The 17,520-nt window shown below is 41.0% G+C and overlaps 2 protein-coding genes across 4 annotated transcripts; both read right to left on the reverse strand.

The window, feature by feature from the left end:
• Positions 1–779: 779 nt before the first annotated feature.
• On the reverse strand, positions 780–5,497 carry LOC115140563 (protein unc-119 homolog B-like). Its single transcript, XM_029678896.2, has 5 exons — positions 5,186–5,497; positions 2,851–2,964; positions 2,143–2,245; positions 1,550–1,722; positions 780–1,212 (listed from the first exon to the last, which is right to left on the reverse strand). Exons 1-5 carry the CDS (start codon positions 5,421–5,423, stop codon positions 1,100–1,102), a joined length of 741 nt encoding a protein of 246 aa, XP_029534756.1. The 5' UTR covers positions 5,424–5,497; the 3' UTR covers positions 780–1,099.
• A 524-nt stretch (positions 5,498–6,021) lies between these two features.
• Positions 6,022–15,015, reverse strand: LOC115139943 (malectin-like). Of its 3 annotated transcripts, none has more exons than XM_065026591.1 (6): positions 14,866–15,015; positions 12,656–12,908; positions 11,415–11,593; positions 9,920–10,096; positions 9,596–9,653; positions 6,022–9,262 (listed from the first exon to the last, which is right to left on the reverse strand). In XM_065026591.1, exons 2-6 carry the CDS (start codon positions 12,861–12,863, stop codon positions 9,015–9,017), a joined length of 870 nt encoding a protein of 289 aa, XP_064882663.1. In that variant the 5' UTR covers positions 12,864–12,908; positions 14,866–15,015; the 3' UTR covers positions 6,022–9,014. The 3 variants fall into 3 exon arrangements, with proteins under 3 accessions (XP_064882663.1, XP_029533706.1, XP_029533705.1); XM_029677846.2 differs by lacking the exon at positions 14,866–15,015 and adding an exon at positions 13,247–13,463; XM_029677845.2 differs by lacking the exon at positions 14,866–15,015 and adding an exon at positions 13,171–13,462.
• Positions 15,016–17,520: the final 2,505 nt, after the last annotated feature.

Raw genomic sequence — 17,520 nt, forward strand, 5'->3', positions numbered from 1 at the left:
ACACTGCTATGCTTTATCTTGGCCAGGTCGCAGTTGCAAATGAGAACTTGTTCTCAACTAGCCTACCTGGTTAAATAAAGGTAAAAAAATAAATAAAAAAAAGACACTTAAATATTTTGTCATGTCCATTCACCCTCTGAATGGCACATATAGACAATCCATGTCTCAGCTTAAACGTCCTTTAACCATCATCTACACAGATTGAAATGGATTTAAGTGATATCAATAAGGGATCATAGCTTTCACCTGGTTAGTCAGTCATGGAAAGAGCTGGTGTTCATAATGTTTTTTTGCTCTGTGTATATAGCTAGAGGGGTGACACGGGACACCCAAACGAATAATACAGCTTCTACACCAAGGCAAGATGTCAAATTAATGGAGCATCTGTTAGTCTCAAAGCTGAATATACAGTTTAGCCCACTATCTGAGGAACGAAGACATAGCAAAGGATCACGATTGCTACTTGAGCAGAATGAGTAGTTAAAAATTGATGACCAGAACCAAACTATTGTTCAATGAAATTAGGTAGTATCACAGTTGTAATTTGCTTGCAATCCAATTGTGCCATCTGTCAACCCTTGTGTGTAGAAAAGAACATAAGTCCTGGTCAACTTCAATCATTGTTCATCTTACGGGCTAGAATTGACCGTTATTTAACATTCAGATTGGGATCATGTAATGTTCCCTTATCCCTCTGTAGAGCTGTCTGGTAACAGTTGACTAAACATAATACAACTCAAAAACAAGGATATTACAACAAATACTGAACTCAAAGCAGATTGAAATAAGCAGTAACCATTTAAATGTGGAAACATTAGAAAAGACAAAGGAAAACATGTTCAACATTACAAAAGAGTGATTGACGAGAGATTCCTATGAGTCCAAGCAATAGATGGGTACGAGGTATCAAATAAATGAAGCAACCTGTTTGGAAGGTAGATATGGTCATTTTTCCCCAAACCTGGGGCTGGTAAAGTTTGTTGGAATGTCTGAAGTGGAGAAAGTACACTCCTGTTCCCAAAAGAGCTACATGATGGTTGTATTCAGGGGCAATGTGACCCCTGCGTTGCATTGCACACAATAAGCTAATCTTCAGACACTACTGGCCCCCATCGTAGGCGTAGTCTGCCTTATTGTGCATGATCAGTTTGTTGTCCACAAAATAGAAGCTGTCGGACCTGGTCTCATACGGGTGCTCCACCATTAGGCCAACTTAAAAGAGACAAAAAATAAGGGAAATTCAGTTTGCAAATGACTTCATAAGGAACAGCAGAACACACATATCACAGACTAAAAAAGTAAATTACTGCTGTTCAGCGCACCAAAACAAACAACCTGTAGAGGAACCATTTGACTGTCTAGTATCCACATTCCTCCCCTTACAACGAGAGTTGTCCGACTCACTCTGTATGGATGTGGATAGTATAGACTTACAGACTTGGCCAGCTATGTTCTGGCCAGTCTGAACTTTAGCTTGTAGGGACACATACAGGCTACAACAAAGTTGATAGACGAAGTGAGAAAGATGCACTACTACTATTAGACTTACTGAGGTCCTCATGGAGCTGGGGAAACTCATAGATGTGTTCGCAAGTGTTCCGGCTGTTTGGGATGCAGAATCCGAAGTCAAAGTCAAAGTTCTTGAGAACTTTATTCTGGAAATAATGCCTCTCTATCATGCGAAAGCTGTTAACAGGCCGGTCCCCCACGGTGAACTCCACACTGAAAGCAGAGTAGAAAGAGGCACTTGAGATACTAGCAGGGACATGCTGAACATAACTGTGGGTGGTATCTGCATTCATTTGCGTCAACTACTTGAATTGTAGATTTATTCATTGACCATCTATATTCCTTTTTATAGTCCAAAAGTAGGATGATTCTTTCAATAGTTGTTCCCAGCTATGTGCTCTGCCAAATTCTCTCTGTTGTAGTTTAGGTGGTTGCCGGAGCTGCAGGACTTAGTTTCTTGTGCTGGTAAGCCACACCAGCAAACGAAACAGTTCAGAATTTGTCAGCATAAGGGAAAGCACATACTATGGAACATTTAGGCCTTACCAAAGTATGTGGTTTTTCAATGATGAGTCATGTGACTTCTAACAATGATAATACATGTGATGTTTCCTGTTTAATCCACTGCCTTACGTTGCACCAACATTCCGCAGTCTGAGGAAGGCTGGCGTGAACTGATAGCGCACAAAGCGCCCAGCACTGGCGTCTCCATCTCCATTCTCCTCATCTTCAGGGTCTGATAAAGACAACATGGATTCAAATGTAATTGGCATCCAAATAAGTGACAAAAGGTCATCTCGGATTTCAACCTAAAATTATAGCTACAACATTTGCATAAGGACTACATTCATTATCATAGAAGGAATAACTTGGCTTGTTTTGTTTTACTTGAAATAATACAGATTAATTTAGTCTGGGGCCCTTCGGAGTAGACTCAGCAATATGACACACAGCGGGGCAACTTCTTACTTACTAAACTAATGCTCAAATCTCCCAAAACTATGGGCTGTCCCAATATATACCTTCCAATGAGGCAAGTCCACATTGTAAAGAGCCAAGTGTCATGTGTGGCAGATTTCAGCAGTTGTTTTGTGTCCCAACCTAACACCACCAGTGCACCTGTTAGCAGTGATTGCAATGGTTTCAGCAACTGGGGTGTCTCACAGATTGAGCCTGGTGCCCTGTTCAAGCTGACAGCAACCCCAGCTTGATTTCTATAAGCAGAAAGTCACCCCAGTGTCTATTATGATGGCATATTGCTGAGTATACCTTTAAGATGTGGCCTATCCAAGATCTGTCACTTATGTTGTGGCAAAGTGTTGTGGAAAAGTTTAAACTTACCACAGCTGTGAGGTTTAGCAATCTCGAAGAGCACTGACCCAGTCTCCAGATCTCTGATCTTGAAACGTGTGAAGTCAATATTGTAGACGTTGTCCTCAGGTTTACATAGATAATCTGGAAGGAAATTCATAGTAAGCAGCACATACAGACAGGGAATCTGGTATGTCCACAGATTCTTTGTTTGGCTTCCTCAAAACAGTGTTGCAAACTTAGCTAGCTAGTTAAAGTCAACTGACTCACTACAAAGCGAGGTATGCAGTGTTTGCAGCCACATCAAGTTAGCCAACTAGTTAACACATTAACTAGCTAGATGAGCTAGAAAAATAGATAGCAACATTGATTAACTTGAATCTCATCCAAATCACATCTATTATCATCTCCAATCAATCCACTCCATACTAGCTACAGATTGTTACACCAGATTTACACAAAGATTTTTGGTATCCATTACCGGGAGTTACAGGTTAAGTACTGTGTAGTACACAGAATTTTCGACCAACCTTAACTTGGCGATACTATCTTCGTTCTCGATTCGGCCAAACATGTACACTGAACAAAAATAAAACGCAACAACTTCAAAGCTTGGGTATCAGTATAAGGGAATCAGTCAATTTAAATAAATTAGGCCCTAATCTATGGATTTCATATGACTGAGAATACAGATATGCATCTGTTGGTTACAGATACCTTAAAAATAAGGACAGGGGCATGGATCAGAAAACCAGTTAGTAACTGGAGTGACCACCATTTGCGTCATGTAGCACGACACATTTCCTTTGCATAGAGTTGATCAGGCTGTTAATTGTGGCCTGTGCGAAGTTGCTGGATATTTACCTTTTAGTAATTTATCAGACGCTCTTATCCAGAGTGACTTACAGTAGTGAATGCATACATTTTCATTGGTACTGGTTCCCCGTGGGAGTCGAACCCACAACCCTGGTGTTGCAAGTGCCATACTCTACCAAATGAGCCACACAGGACCACAGGATAATGGCGGGAACTGGAACACGCTGTCATACACGTCGATCCAGCGCATGCCAAACATGCTCAATGGGCGACATTGACATACTCTGGTGAGTATGCAGGCCATGGAAGAACTGGGACATTTTCAGCTTCCAGGAATTGTGTACAGATCCTTGTAACATGGGGCCGTGTATTATCATGCTGAAACATGAGGTGATGAGGCGGATGAATGGCACGGTATCTCTGTGCATTCAAATTGCCATCAATAAAATGTAATTGTGTTAATTGTACGTAGCTTATGCCTGCCCATACCATAACCCCACAATGGGGCACTCTGCCATCTGCCCGATACAGTTGAAACCGGGATTCAGTCATGAAAAGCACACATCTCCAGCATGCCAGTGGCCATCAAAGGTCAGCATATGGCCACTGAAGTTGTTTACGACACCAAACTGCAGTCAGGTCAAGACCCTGGTGAGGACAACAAGCACGCAGATTAGCTTCCCCGAGGCAGTTTCTGAAAGGTTGTTGCAAAAGTTCTTCAGTTGTGCAAGCTAAGTTTCATCAGGCGTCCGGGTGGCTGGTCCCAGACGATCCCACAGGTGAAGAAGTCAGATGTTGAGGTCCTGGGCTGGCGTGGTTACACAAGGTCTGCGGTTGTGAGGCCAGTTGCATGTACTGCCAAATTGCACGTACTGCCAAATTCTCAAAAATGTTAAATGAAAATTAAATTATTTGGCAATAGCTTTGGTGAACATTCCTACAGTCAGCATGCCAATTGCACACTCCTTCAAAACTTGAGACATCAGTGGCATTGACTTGTGCCAAAACTGCACATTTTAGAGAGGCCTTTTTTTGTCCCCCACACAAAGTGCACCTGTGTAACAATCATGTTGTTTAATCAGCTCCCTTGATATGCCACACCTGTCAGGTCTATGGTTTATCTTGGCAAAGGAAATATACTCACTAAAGGGGATATAAACACATTTGTGCACATAATTTTTGAGAAATACACTTGTATGTATGGAACATTTCTGGGATCTTATTTCAGCTCATGAAACATGGGACCAACACTTGTTTGTGTCCAGTTGCAGATGGAGCGTTTGAATAAAAAAAAAAGCTATTTTATTGATTTATTTTTATTTTTAATTACATTAAAGTAATCCAACAATGTGTATGCCGCCATCTTGGCTATTTAAAATCTTCACTGATTGATTTAACGTTAGACAGGTGGGTCCACCTCAAATTCAAATACACCACCTACAACTGGACAACTGTTCTACATCAAACAGTAACTCCCGGTAATGGAAACCAGAAATATTGTTACATCACATTATCTGCTTTAACAATCTGTAGCTAACTCCATACATACCCCGTGTAACAGCACAAAGACCAAGGATTTCATCTGGTGTGATGTCTCGTCCTAGCGCCCTGAGCTCATCCTCTGTAACAACAGGCCGCTGTTTATCCGTTTGATTTCGTTGCGACTTGAGTCTCTTCATCACATCTCCACCGGACTTTCGCTCCCTGGAATTTGCCACCAGCCCCATATCGGTGTCCGGTCCTTTAACTGTGGCTGCCGTCTCGTTCCGATAGTTAGAGTCGCTCATGTCTTGGTTGTTCTGTGTTTGTTTAGTCAACTGCAACTTTCCCTAAATCCAAGATGGCGAAGCGTCTCTATGGAGAACCTATGCTGAGAACAGTCGATTGTAATTGGCTGAAAACGGTAGGTGGTTACCATAGTTACCAGTAGGGCGGGATGTTCAAAAACGTTACAGGGTCAAAAAAAATAAAAAAAAATTCATCTTTAACCTAGGTTGCAGATAAATGGAATTCCAACCAGGGAACACCTAAGTATGGTACAACTTCATGAAAATGATTTCACTATACCAATGTAGTTAAGTTTGCCCATGCTTTTTATTCATCATCTCTCAAACGCATTACTGCCATTTCATCCTTACTGACCATACATCCCCCCCCCCATAGAAATATAATATAATTGTAGTTCTCATTATTTGTGACGACTGCAGTCGACCAAAAAAAGGAACCTCAAAGCAGATAATGGTAAAACAAATGTATTCAAACCAAGGCAACAATGACTCAATCAAAACATTTAAGTTTTACACACAAATAACAGACAAATGCTTTGACAATAAACTAGCTAAATCAAGGTAATTTAAACAAAAAATAAACCAATCCTGAGAAATGTTAAAGCTACAAATCTTTATTAATCATTTAGCAAATATCTCAAGATTAAACCCCACTTTCTTACTTAAATTATACAATATAAAATGTAAAGAATTCCATACTATGCTAATCACATTTCTCTTCCTAACAGTCAGTGTTTGCCTGACTGTCATCCTCAGCAGAAAGGCCACAGTCTTCTTTACAATTAACCATTAAAAAAAATACCTAACACCTCAATAATAACAATATTTTGATGAAAAAAAAACAACCGCTGTCACACTACAATAAGTGTGATATTGTACCATACAGTATATACACACGCAACTGTGTAGATTTTGATTAGCCAACAAACAAAAGATTTAATTTTTTTTTGCAGTTTTTCAACTAAGGAACCAAAGGTGCTTCTGATTATTTATGGATTGTTTCATTTTTATATAAAAAAAACACAAATAAACCAAACTACTATCAGCTGACTATCAAGTATTGTAACCTCCCCTGGCTGATTTTCCAGCAGCATGGAACATGGAGGGAAACCTCAGGAGTGAGGGGATTTACAACACCTGGATCAAATATTTGTCAAGTATTCAGCAAGTGTGAAATCAATGACAAGTGTGGAGAGGCTTGGGGGAACATAAGACAAGGCTTGGTAAAAGACGTGTCATTCTTGGAAAGAGCTACGTTCTTGATACAGAGGCAATTGGACACACAAAAAAATGCAAACATGCAGCTACTGACTTCCAGGCTAACTGTATGGAAGAATATAGGATGTCACTGGGACACCTTAGAGACTAATAACAAAATGCTGCGGTCTACTTTAAGACAAGGTATGCTAGGGATTGATGAGACAAAAATACTGGCCTAAACTGAACTATTTAATGGAGAGACGGGGAAGAGGAGAAATATTCAGTGAAACATGCACACACCCATATCTACGCACAGGTGCATAGTGAATAGGCTATAGATCATGATTAAGACTGGTGCAAGCACACTGTTTTTACATCATGTTGATTTGACTAATAGCGACTCAAATTAGTTCTAAAAAGTGTACAGGCTTAAAAAAAATAAAAAATAAACACTTTTCCCTGGGATCATAATTTCAAAATTGCAATAAAATAATTCTTAAGGCCACTCTCAAGCTTTCTGGTCAGCCAGTTTCAATTTAGCATACCACTGAAAATCTTGCTTAGCAACAAATGTTCAACATAACTAGTTCTTTCTAACTCATTTCACTTTCTAACCCTCTATGTAGCCATGGATAACTAATTATTTATGCATACACACAATTGTTCTTCACATTGTAAGTCCTACATTCATGTTCCAATAATTTTAAAGAATCCAGCAGTATCTCAAAGGAGTACATTACATAAATACTAAATCAAATAAAATGCTTAGGCTCTTCCAGTTATTATAACTCCTAATGACACAAAATTGTATCGGGATAACTTGTGATGTTTACGTTCTATCTTGACCTAGTACTTAATCATCACTACAGCACCAACAATGTGAGTAAAAAAACTAAATCATATTAATCACATAGTGTTATGAATGGAGGATTACTAAGAGTTTTATAAAACAAAATTTTACAACACAAAACACTCTTTGGTGAAACAAAAAGGCATGCACAATCATAAAATGAGCAGAAAAGGCAGTGACCATGACAAAGGACATGCATCTTTGAGTCAATTTAGCCATGTTCCTGATTCAGGACCTGTCCCACTAGAGCATTTGTTAAATTATCAGGTCCCTCACTGTTGGCAATGTAACTCAAATCGCTCAGAACTATTTCAAATAACCTTTCAAAGGTGGCCTTTCATCAGCTGCAAACCAAGCCATGTACCGTTAAGTGGAAAACACAGAAGTTAGAGGGTTTTATCAATGTGATTAAAAACCAGGTAAACCCTCAAAGGATTCAATTTCTGATAACGTTATAGTCTAGTTGCCTCAAAAGTTACCTGCTAGGACAGATATTTATGCGTGCCAGCACAACAAGTGGACTTCTTACTTGTGATCACATTTGAGGAAACTTGCATCAGCTATATGAAACAGCACAGCATGGGATAGTCCCATTGAGGTACACATGCATTTTTAAAACATATTATGCAACAGAATTGTGAAACCCACCTTGAATGTGATAACACTTCATCAGCAGTCTTATAAAACAGCACATGAAATGTCAATGTGCTACAAAGAACAGGCTGTAACAGTATGAACTTGTTGAAATTACTGGCATGTTGTCTTCATCAGACTATGGCACATCTTATATCAAAAGCTAAAGTACATTTTTGCTCTAAAACACCAGCACGTTGGGAGATAATCAAACACAGAAATAAAAAGTCAAAAAGAGTAAGCAAAAACAACATTCTAAAGCCTAACTGATCAAATTGGTAACAATCTCCCCCTAACCTCCACCAACAACGCAATCTCTAAAACAAAATATCTTTCATTTTTTATTTAGTAATAATCTGTCAATTTTCATGATTTCACCTCCTGTTTCATCTGACTAAATACTGGGCCTGCTTTTTTGTTGATCTGCATAGCAGCCTATCTGCATTCCCTTCACGCCAAGCCACACCTCATCCAAAGCAATAACAATACGTGTATCTATAAAGAGGGACAGCCACTAACACTTCAGAACCCCTCAGTATAATCCCAGGCACGTCCTGCCAGACAAGAGAAACCTTGTTTGTAAGTGGGAAATCCTGTCTTATTTCTTTGCGATGTGGTAATGTGCCATGTGGTGAAAAGGTGTCAGATGTACAACACACACACAAACTCTCTCCATTCCCTTTACTCTGTGTGACCTTAGTCAGTGAGGAAGGCATTTTATTCTGCCTCCTGCCCAGCATTCCAAATTTGTAGTCTCTTTTTTGTCCTCTTATCAACATGCTCCCCTTGGATCTTGTGCTCTCTCCCATCTGTATGCTTGCCTTGTGTCTTTGATGTCACTTTGACCCCCCCCTTTCTTCACAGTCTCTTGTCCTTCATGTCCCCGTTTCCCCCTCGAACTTATGTTCTCACAGCCGACAGAGGCAGAAGAGTGTAGGGATGAACACACCGAACGCCACCAGGATAGGGAACATGAGGCTGCTATTGTCGGCCGCATACGGGTTTGGCGTTCTGGGGCCTGACTGGACCTTGTACTTGGGAGCTGTCGAGGTACTCTTCTTACCACCCTCCTCGCCTACCTCAGTCTCTTCTTCCTCCTCCTCCTCAAGTTCTTTATGTTTCTCCAGTCCAGGGTGAGGCTGGAGTTTTGGTACATCTGAGATGCAGAAAATATAGAGGGGGCTGAGATTATGGGTTTAAAGATAGTGTAAGTGAAAATAGAAAGGTAATAAAATATTTTGTCATACAGAACTTGAGGACAATGAGAGATTGTGATGACTTTAGACTGGATTGTGCATACAGTTATTTGATTCAGGAGCAAATGAAAAATGTTATTGAAAATGAATGTGATAAAAAAAAGACCAAATATTCCATAATAATACAACATGCCATTACAATTCATTAAAGAATTATAAAGACAACATCTTAGAAAATGCATTTTTTTACTGGCACTGTTGAATATTCTCCTGTTAAGACTGATGAGGCTCACCATCTAATGTCCCTTTCATCACGTACAGAGCACAGACCTTGGGGTTGTCATAATAACCCTGAGAAAACACAGGGCAGGTTATCAGTTCCCAGCAGATAAAGCCACATGTCAAATGAACATTTTGAAAAACACTATCCTACCATTATTTGTAAAAAAATATTAATGGCATAGAAAAAGCCTAAACAAACACACATTCAGAGTTGAATGTAGGTAATAGTACATTTTGTGCTTGATCGTCTAACTTGAGGACACTTCTGATTATTATTTTTTTTTTTAATGAGTCAGGAGGAGGAAAAAACAATATTCACTGACACTTCAACTCACCTTGACAAACTCCACAGTGAGCTTGCCGTTGAAGGTGGACACCTCTCCCTGGACACTCAGCTTACCGCGGCGTATGGAGAAGGGCACTATTTCGTCATGAGCTGTACTGTGACCGACCCGCTCAAAGATATCCAGGTCTTTCACCACCACATGGTCATTAAGACGCACATCAAATACCTGTAGAAAGGATAATTTCAGTCAGCCAGATTCGCAACATGAAAATAGCATGGGAGGCCTCTCGTGTGGCGCAGTGGTCTAAGGCACTGCATCGCAGTGCCACTATTCTGGGGTCGAGTCCAGGCTCTGCCGCAACCGGGAGACCCATGGGGCAGCGCACAATTGGCCCAGCGTCGTCCGGGTTAGGGGAGGGTTTGGCCGGCAGGGATATCCTTGTCTCATTGCACACTTGCGACTCCTGTGGCGGACCGGGCGCAGTGCACACTGACACGGTTGCCAGGTGTACGGTGTTTCTTCTGACACATTGATGCGGCTGGCTTCCGGGTTGGATGGGCACTGTCAAGAAGCAGTGCGGCTTGGTTGGGTTTCAGAGGACACATGGCTCTCGACCTTCACCTCTCCCGAGTCCGTACGGGAGTTGCAGTGATGAGACAAGACTAACTACTACCAATTGGATACCACGAAATTGGGGAGAAAAAAAAAGGGGTGAAAATAAAAAATAAAGAAAATAGCATGGGAAATCCTCAGTCCTAAGTAAGAAGTAAAAAGTAAAAAAAATAAATAAAAAAAAAAGTAAGAAGCAGCCCGTCTGCTTCTTCCCAAGTTCTCTCACGTCACCCCGCTCCTCCGCTCTCTCCACTGGCTTCCAGTTGAAGCTCGCATCCGCTACAAGACCATGGTGCTTGCCTACGGAGCTGTGAGGGGAACGGCACCTCAGTACCTCCAGGCTCTGATCAGGCCCTACACCCAAACAAGGGCACTGCGTTCATCCACCTCTGGCCTGCTCGCCTCCCTACCACTGAGGAAGTACAGTTCCCGTGCAGCCCAGTCAAAACTGTTCGCTGCTCTGGCCCCCCAATGGTGGAACAAACTCCCTCACGACGCCAGGACAGCGGAGTCAATCACCACCTTCCGGAGACACCTGAAACCCCACCTCTTTCAGGAATACCTAGGATAGGATAAAGTAATCCTTCTCACCCCCCTTAAAAGATTTAGATGCACTATTGTAAAGTGGCTGTTCCACTGGATGTCTTAAGGTGAACGCACCAATTTGTAAGTCGCTCTGGATAAGAGCGTCTGCTAAATGACTTAAATGTAAATGTAAGTATTTATAGATTACTAATAAATCATTACCTTGCAATAAAACATCTGTTGGAATTATTTGTTAATTTTGAGACTAACATCATCATCTAAATTGAACAACAATCTTTGCTGCCAAATTAGAATAACATTTTACTGGAATAACAGTTTACTGGACAGAACTTTGAGATCTAAACAGAAAACATATTATTATGATTTGATTGGATGGCTGTCATACCTTCTGCTGAGACTGTGCAAAGTAGACTTCTGCATACTTCATGACTAGTATATAGTCTCCTTCCTCACGAATTGGCACTTCATAGCCAAAAGTATCCTCATTGTAGCGTTCTGTCTGGTAGAGAACCTGGTCTTCAGGACTAGAACGCAATATGGGCAGACGGACTCCATAATCTGATGCTAGAGGGAAATACAAAGAGTAGATTGTTTACTACGTTGTCGATTTATAAGCAATTGAGTCGCATTTGCACCCAACACTACTCACATAAGTTTACACAATACAAACCCATTTGCTTACCCATCTACTGGAACAGTAGTGATGCCTGCATACATTTACTTTCTTGTACTGTATTTGCACACAAATGCTGCAAACAAGGCAAATAGTGCATGCATTTTTATGCCTGATGAAGTAATGTAAAAAATGTGAGATGCAAACTTTCTGCCTAACCATGGGTTGGCATGTTCAAATATGAATGACTTATCTGTTCTGGCAAGTTAGCGGCAGATAGCCTAGCGGTTAAGAGTAGCCTAGCGATTTTAGAAACATGAGACAAACACTTTACATGTTGCATTTATATTTTTGTTCAGTATATTTCCTGACAGACCCATTTGGTTTTAGTAGAGTGGATGTAAGAAACAATCTGAAATGTCGCTTCTGAGTGAAGTGTTTTTCATCAAATGAATAGATGAACATGCCGTGGAACTAAGCAAAGTGGCTATCATACAACATCAAATAGGACGTTTCTTCACTGTATCCTTCACCTCATACTTTACTTTTAATGAACTACATGTTATTAGTTTCCAATTATTGCTTTTAAAGAAATAAATTTCTGAATATCATTAGTTATCACAGTTGGATTAATTATTCTTCCATGAGGTGCTTCATTTTCGAGCGAGGCACTAGAAAGTAATGCTGACTCTTCATTAGGTTAACCTGGTTAAATTGCGGAAGTCAAAACAATGCATGAGTCGATTAGCTTGAAATATCTTATTTATGAAAAATACACATCTGCAATCAGACGATTACCCTCTGCCAGATGAAAACATTTCACTTGCTTTTAGCCAAATAGTTAAACGTGTGGCTAATTTCACACAGATTTAACGTGTAGCTGGCTAGTTAGCTTTTAATTGAAATTTAGCAGTCACGTTTGCAATAGGGAACTCTATCAGTATCATACAAAGTTAGAGGTTAGCTAGGAAGCTAATGAGGAAATGGCGATTCAGCAATGCCTAGACACTCACCTTTCCCAAGCTTCCCTTCCAAAGGATCCTTCTTAAAATGAATGCCATGCATGTCTGTGTGAGCTTCCCCGCCAGCGTTCACTGCCCAAATAACTCGTTCAGCAAGGTTTGGGCCCCCACCATCCGCCCAACAGTGTTCAGCCAGCAGCGACAACACCGCCACGACCAGCCCGGGGACCAGTGGGACTTTTACCCACCGCATTGCCATACACAGCTTGGTACAAGCAGACACACACCAGTTGGCCCAAGGAAGCTGTGTGAGAGAAGGCATCAATAGTAGGTAGTTAGCTAGCATAAATGACAGCACAAAACCCTCCCCAGATAGTCAAATATATTCAGCTAGCTAGCATGTTCGCTCTCTGGCTAAGATTAACATTGATTGTGAATATGTTGTAGCTGGCAAACGTTCGCGAACTAGAATGTACGGTCAACACAGTTTACTCTATATAAAATGTAAAATACTCTTAGATCGAATTGCCTCGTTGGGCTTTACTACATTTAGCTAGCTACAGTACCTGTCTAGCTTGTTAGCTATCTCAGGACCTCCTCTAGCTCTCAGCAGCTGTGGCTAGCTGAATACGAAGTTCTTACGTTGAAAAATCCTTGGTGGAACTTGCTTCTATGCCTGTTTCCTGCTAAATATAAAACCGAATAGTCCACAATCTACACTGCGGCTCTCATTGACAGTAATGGCCGTTTGGTCTTCTTTGCCAAATTGGTATGACTGACGTTGATTTCCATAGAGGCACACACATTGCATGAGGGTGTGAACGAACTGCTGGTTCACTGTACAGGAAGTGGATGACTGAAGAGACACCCAATCACATGGCATTATTGAAGAATTTCTACATATGTATTAAAAGTTTAGCATATTCATAGAAATGCTTTGGATTCACGAATCACATACAGTTCCATACAACCGCTGTATATTAACTTTCACTTTATTTACCAATGAGAGGGTTGATGCAAAAGAGACCGAGCTGAGGTTTGCTTGAAGTGCAACGTTGTTCAGTTGGCAAAATGCGGAAGGTACACACAATTACATCTAATGGGAGTTATTCGTGATTGTATTAATTGTGTGTTCGAAAACAACATTTAGAATAAATAGATATAATATATAGATAAGAATTTCACTAAAAAAACGTTTGCAGGTCAAATCTGCATATGTATTTTGTGCAAATTTGAATGACGAAAGTTCTCCTGTAAATCGCCATGGACAAGAGCGTCTGCTACATGGCAAAAATTTAAATTCATGTAATATTAATTTCCCCAGATTTCCCTAATCACAAAATCTGTAGAAGGAAATGGCCGTGTTTCATGTCGTATTTATTGTAGGTGTGCTGCGTAAATGATCCGATCTCACATTGCTATGCGAAGTGTTTAACTTCTCGAGAAACCCATTAACAAGACAAGAAGGTTGCTGTATAAAGCAATGTGGCTCCCGAAATATGTAAAACACTTTCTCAGGCATTTTGGGATCTGATTGTCGGCGCAGCGCTACTACAATGAAAAATAGCCTGGAACCAACCGATGTTTGAAATATTGTCCAATCAGAAGAGTCCAACGCAGCACGCTTGCACTGCACTATGGGTTTGTCAAAAAAGGCCCTTGCTATCCGGGATCCTTGGGACGTACATACCCACCATTGAAGTTTACATTTCAATTGGTTAGGTAGGAAAGGGATTTAGGCAGGGCCCTCCAATCCTGGTCCTATAGAGCTCCCGTCCTGTAGGTTCACACCTGATTCTAATAATGAAGTGGTTGATAAACAATCAGGTTACTTACATCTACAGCATTGTTCCACAGAATAGTTCTCCAGGAGCAGGGTTGGAGAGCCCTGGGTTATGGTCAGTGGTCATTTTTAGCATGCTAATCTTGGTGGAGCAAAAAATAAATACAAGTGGGATGCATGCTAGCAAAGCCACTACACAACACTAAACAATACATTAATTGCACTATACCACTGAGACACCTGGCTATCAGATGATTACATTTCTCAATAACAGGTTATAGGCTACATGTGCACCACCAAGTCAGAACAGTAGGTGAAATTAAGAGGTGAAAATAGACCAAATTATTAGTGTGAGGCACATGGGCTACTAACAGCTTACTACACAACATACACTTAGCATTACTTAGCTACAGTATACATATCTCCCTGGCATATTACACCATTTATGCAGCAGCATACAAGACATGTTTGGACTCACCTTGTTGTGCTGTGCTCACTTGAACAGGAAGGTGATGCGGCAGGTCTTGGTGGGCAAATTGTCATCAAAGTCTGGTATTCTCTGGATTTATGGTGCTTTCAAGACAACTTGGAACTCTGGGGGGGTTGAATCATGATGAAGTCAGTGATCTTCAGGTCGTAGCTCTAGAAAGAAGCCCGAGGTCCCGATTTACAATTCAGAGTTCAATGAAAGTTCAAAATGTATTTTCCCAGTCGTAGCTTGTTTTTCACCGAGTTCCCAGTTGTCTTGAACTCACTAAAGTCAGATTTTGCCTTTCCGGGTTAACACTTGTTTTGGGCGTGGCACAAATCATGCTTCATTGACAGCTTTCCCAAATGTTTGAATGTTTATAATTTTAAACTAGGAAAAGAGACCATTAATCTTAGACTTGGGACCACACAGTCACTCAACTGAATAGCAGGTTAATGATTGCTTTGCAATGCTTGCAGTTAACCACTGATTCCTTACAAACCACTCATTGTTGAATTTGCAATTTCCAAATTCTTGTGTAATGTTTATTTCCAATAGCCGTTGAGCACCGATACGTTTTATCTATAATTTCTCTTCATATGACAAGGATTAAAAAGGATTTGCCACTAGATTGTTGACTTGATTCATGATGATGACTGCACAATTTTGAAAGTATGATGTTGACATGATCAGTCCAACTCAAAGCTACTGTAGATATGTGATTTGATGTAATTGTATCTGTGGCCAATGACCTTGAGCCTTCATGGATAGGCACTTCTAATGTAACTATGGCAGCACCCAAGGGGCTTGAATTTTCAAGCTCTACAGTCGTGGCCAAAACTTTTGAGAATGACACAAATATTAATTTTCACAAAGTCTGCTACCTCAGTTTGCTATGATGGCATTTGCATATACTCCAGAATGTTACGAAGAGTGATCAGATGAATTGCAATTAATTGCAAAGTCCCTCTTTGCCATGCAAATTAACTGAATCCCAAAAAAGCATTTCCACTGCATTTCAGCCCTGCCACAAAAGGACCAGCTGACATGTCAGTGATTCTCTCAACACAGGTGTGAGTGTTGACGAGGACAAGGCTGGAGAATACTCTGTCATGCTGATTGAGTTCGAAATACAGACTGGAAGCTTCAAAAGGAGGGTAGGTGCTTGGAATCATTGTTCTTCCTCTGTCAATCATGGTTACCTGCAAGGAAACACGTGCCGTCATCACTGCTTTGCACAAAAAGGGTTTCACAGGCAAGGATATTGCTGCCAGTAAGATTGCACCTAAATAAACCATTTATCGGATCATCAAGAACTTCAAGGAGAGCGGTTCAATTGTTCTGAAGAAGGCTTCAGGGTGCCCAAGAAAGTCCAGCAAGCGCCAGGACCTTCTCCTAAAGTTGATTCAGCTGCGGGATCGTGGCACCATCAGTACAGAGCTTGCTCATGAATGGCAGCAGGCAGGTGTGGGTGCATCTGCACGCACAGAGAGGCAAAGACTTTTGGAGGATGGCCTGGTGTCAAGAAGGGCAGCAAACAAGCCACTTCTCTCCAGGAAAAACATCAGGGACAGACTGATATTCTGCAAAAGATACAGGGATTGGACTGCTGAGGACTGGGGTAAAGTCATTTTCTCTGATGAATCCCCTTTCTGATTGTTTGGGGGTCACCACCAGTTTTCTGAATGAAGGGTCACCACCAGTTAGGGTTTAGAGTAAGGACGTTCCAAAGATTCGGATAGCACTGACCTTGTCAAAAAGTTGGGCTCCTGAGTGGCGCAGCAGTTTAAGTGCTAGAGGCGTCACTGGCTCAATTCTAGGCTGTATCACAACCGGCTGTGATTGAGAGTCCCATAGGGCGGTGCACAATTGGCCCAGGGTCGTCCAGGTTTGGCCTTCATTGTAAATAAGAATGTGTTTTTAACGGACTTGCCTAGTGAAATAAAATAAAAAATAAAAATATGACGAACAAATAACGTTGCCATAGAAACACTTGACGCTTATATTTCATGGAGGGCTCTGGTGTCATGTGAAAATCTTCCCAGAGTGAAATAGTTTCCAATCGTTCTGATTGTGTTGCGATAAGAACGGTCTGGCACAGATGAAAGGGGAAAATGGTGTTATTTAAAGGCCCACCCTCGAGGAAGTTGCCAAACCTACTGTATTTCGAGTAATTCCTGTCTTCGAGGTGGAACCTAAACGAGAATTTCCCCTCTAAGACCGAGGAAGGCTTCTAATACATTATTCAGGAATTGGGGGTGGGATCGTTGTGGTGATTTCCACGTGTAGCAGCTAAATGACAACAAATAGGGCACTGACTGACTGACAGCTGTCAGTGCAACTAGGTAGCATGCTAACCTTAGCCAGCTAATGAAAGTTCAGTATGTGAGCAACATTTCAGTTATGTCAGGTGAAAATAATTATTTCAGAAAAAGACTACCAGCCTACCTGTCAAGAGATGAGTCTCAGGTAAACCGTGCCTATACGAGCTGTTGAGAGTTGACGTTTGTCTGACTCTTGCCATTTTATAATTCCAGTGATGCAACCTGGACTCAGGGGTAGACGTAACATAGTAAATATAAATCCGAGACACTCCAATTAGTATGATATGTTACGTTTCGTATGGTATATTTGAATTGCAATTTGTTGTGGCTAATGTTAGCT

Source organism: Oncorhynchus nerka, linkage group LG13 (assembly GCF_034236695.1).
Source record: "Oncorhynchus nerka isolate Pitt River linkage group LG13, Oner_Uvic_2.0, whole genome shotgun sequence".
Taxonomy (NCBI): domain Eukaryota; kingdom Metazoa; phylum Chordata; class Actinopteri; order Salmoniformes; family Salmonidae; genus Oncorhynchus; species Oncorhynchus nerka.

Coding starts and splice junctions, on each gene's coding strand:
- LOC115140563 (XM_029678896.2), bottom strand. CDS start 5,423: ATGAGCGACTCTAACTATCGGAACGAGACGGCAGCCACAGTTAAAGGA. Junction 2,246..2,850: donor TGCTAAACCTCACAGCTGTG/GTAAGTTTAAAC, acceptor TGTCTTTATCAG/ACCCTGAAGATGAGGAGAAT. Junction 1,723..2,142: donor CTGCGGAATGTTGGTGCAAC/GTAAGGCAGTGG, acceptor CTCTGCTTTCAG/TGTGGAGTTCACCGTGGGGG.
- LOC115139943 (XM_065026591.1), bottom strand. CDS start 12,863: ATGGCAATGCGGTGGGTAAAAGTCCCACTGGTCCCCGGGCTGGTCGTG. Junction 11,594..12,655: donor GGAAGGGAAGCTTGGGAAAG/GTGAGTGTCTAG, acceptor ATTTCCCTCTAG/CATCAGATTATGGAGTCCGT. Junction 9,654..9,919: donor TCACTGTGGAGTTTGTCAAG/GTGAGTTGAAGT, acceptor GTGTTTTCTCAG/GGTTATTATGACAACCCCAA.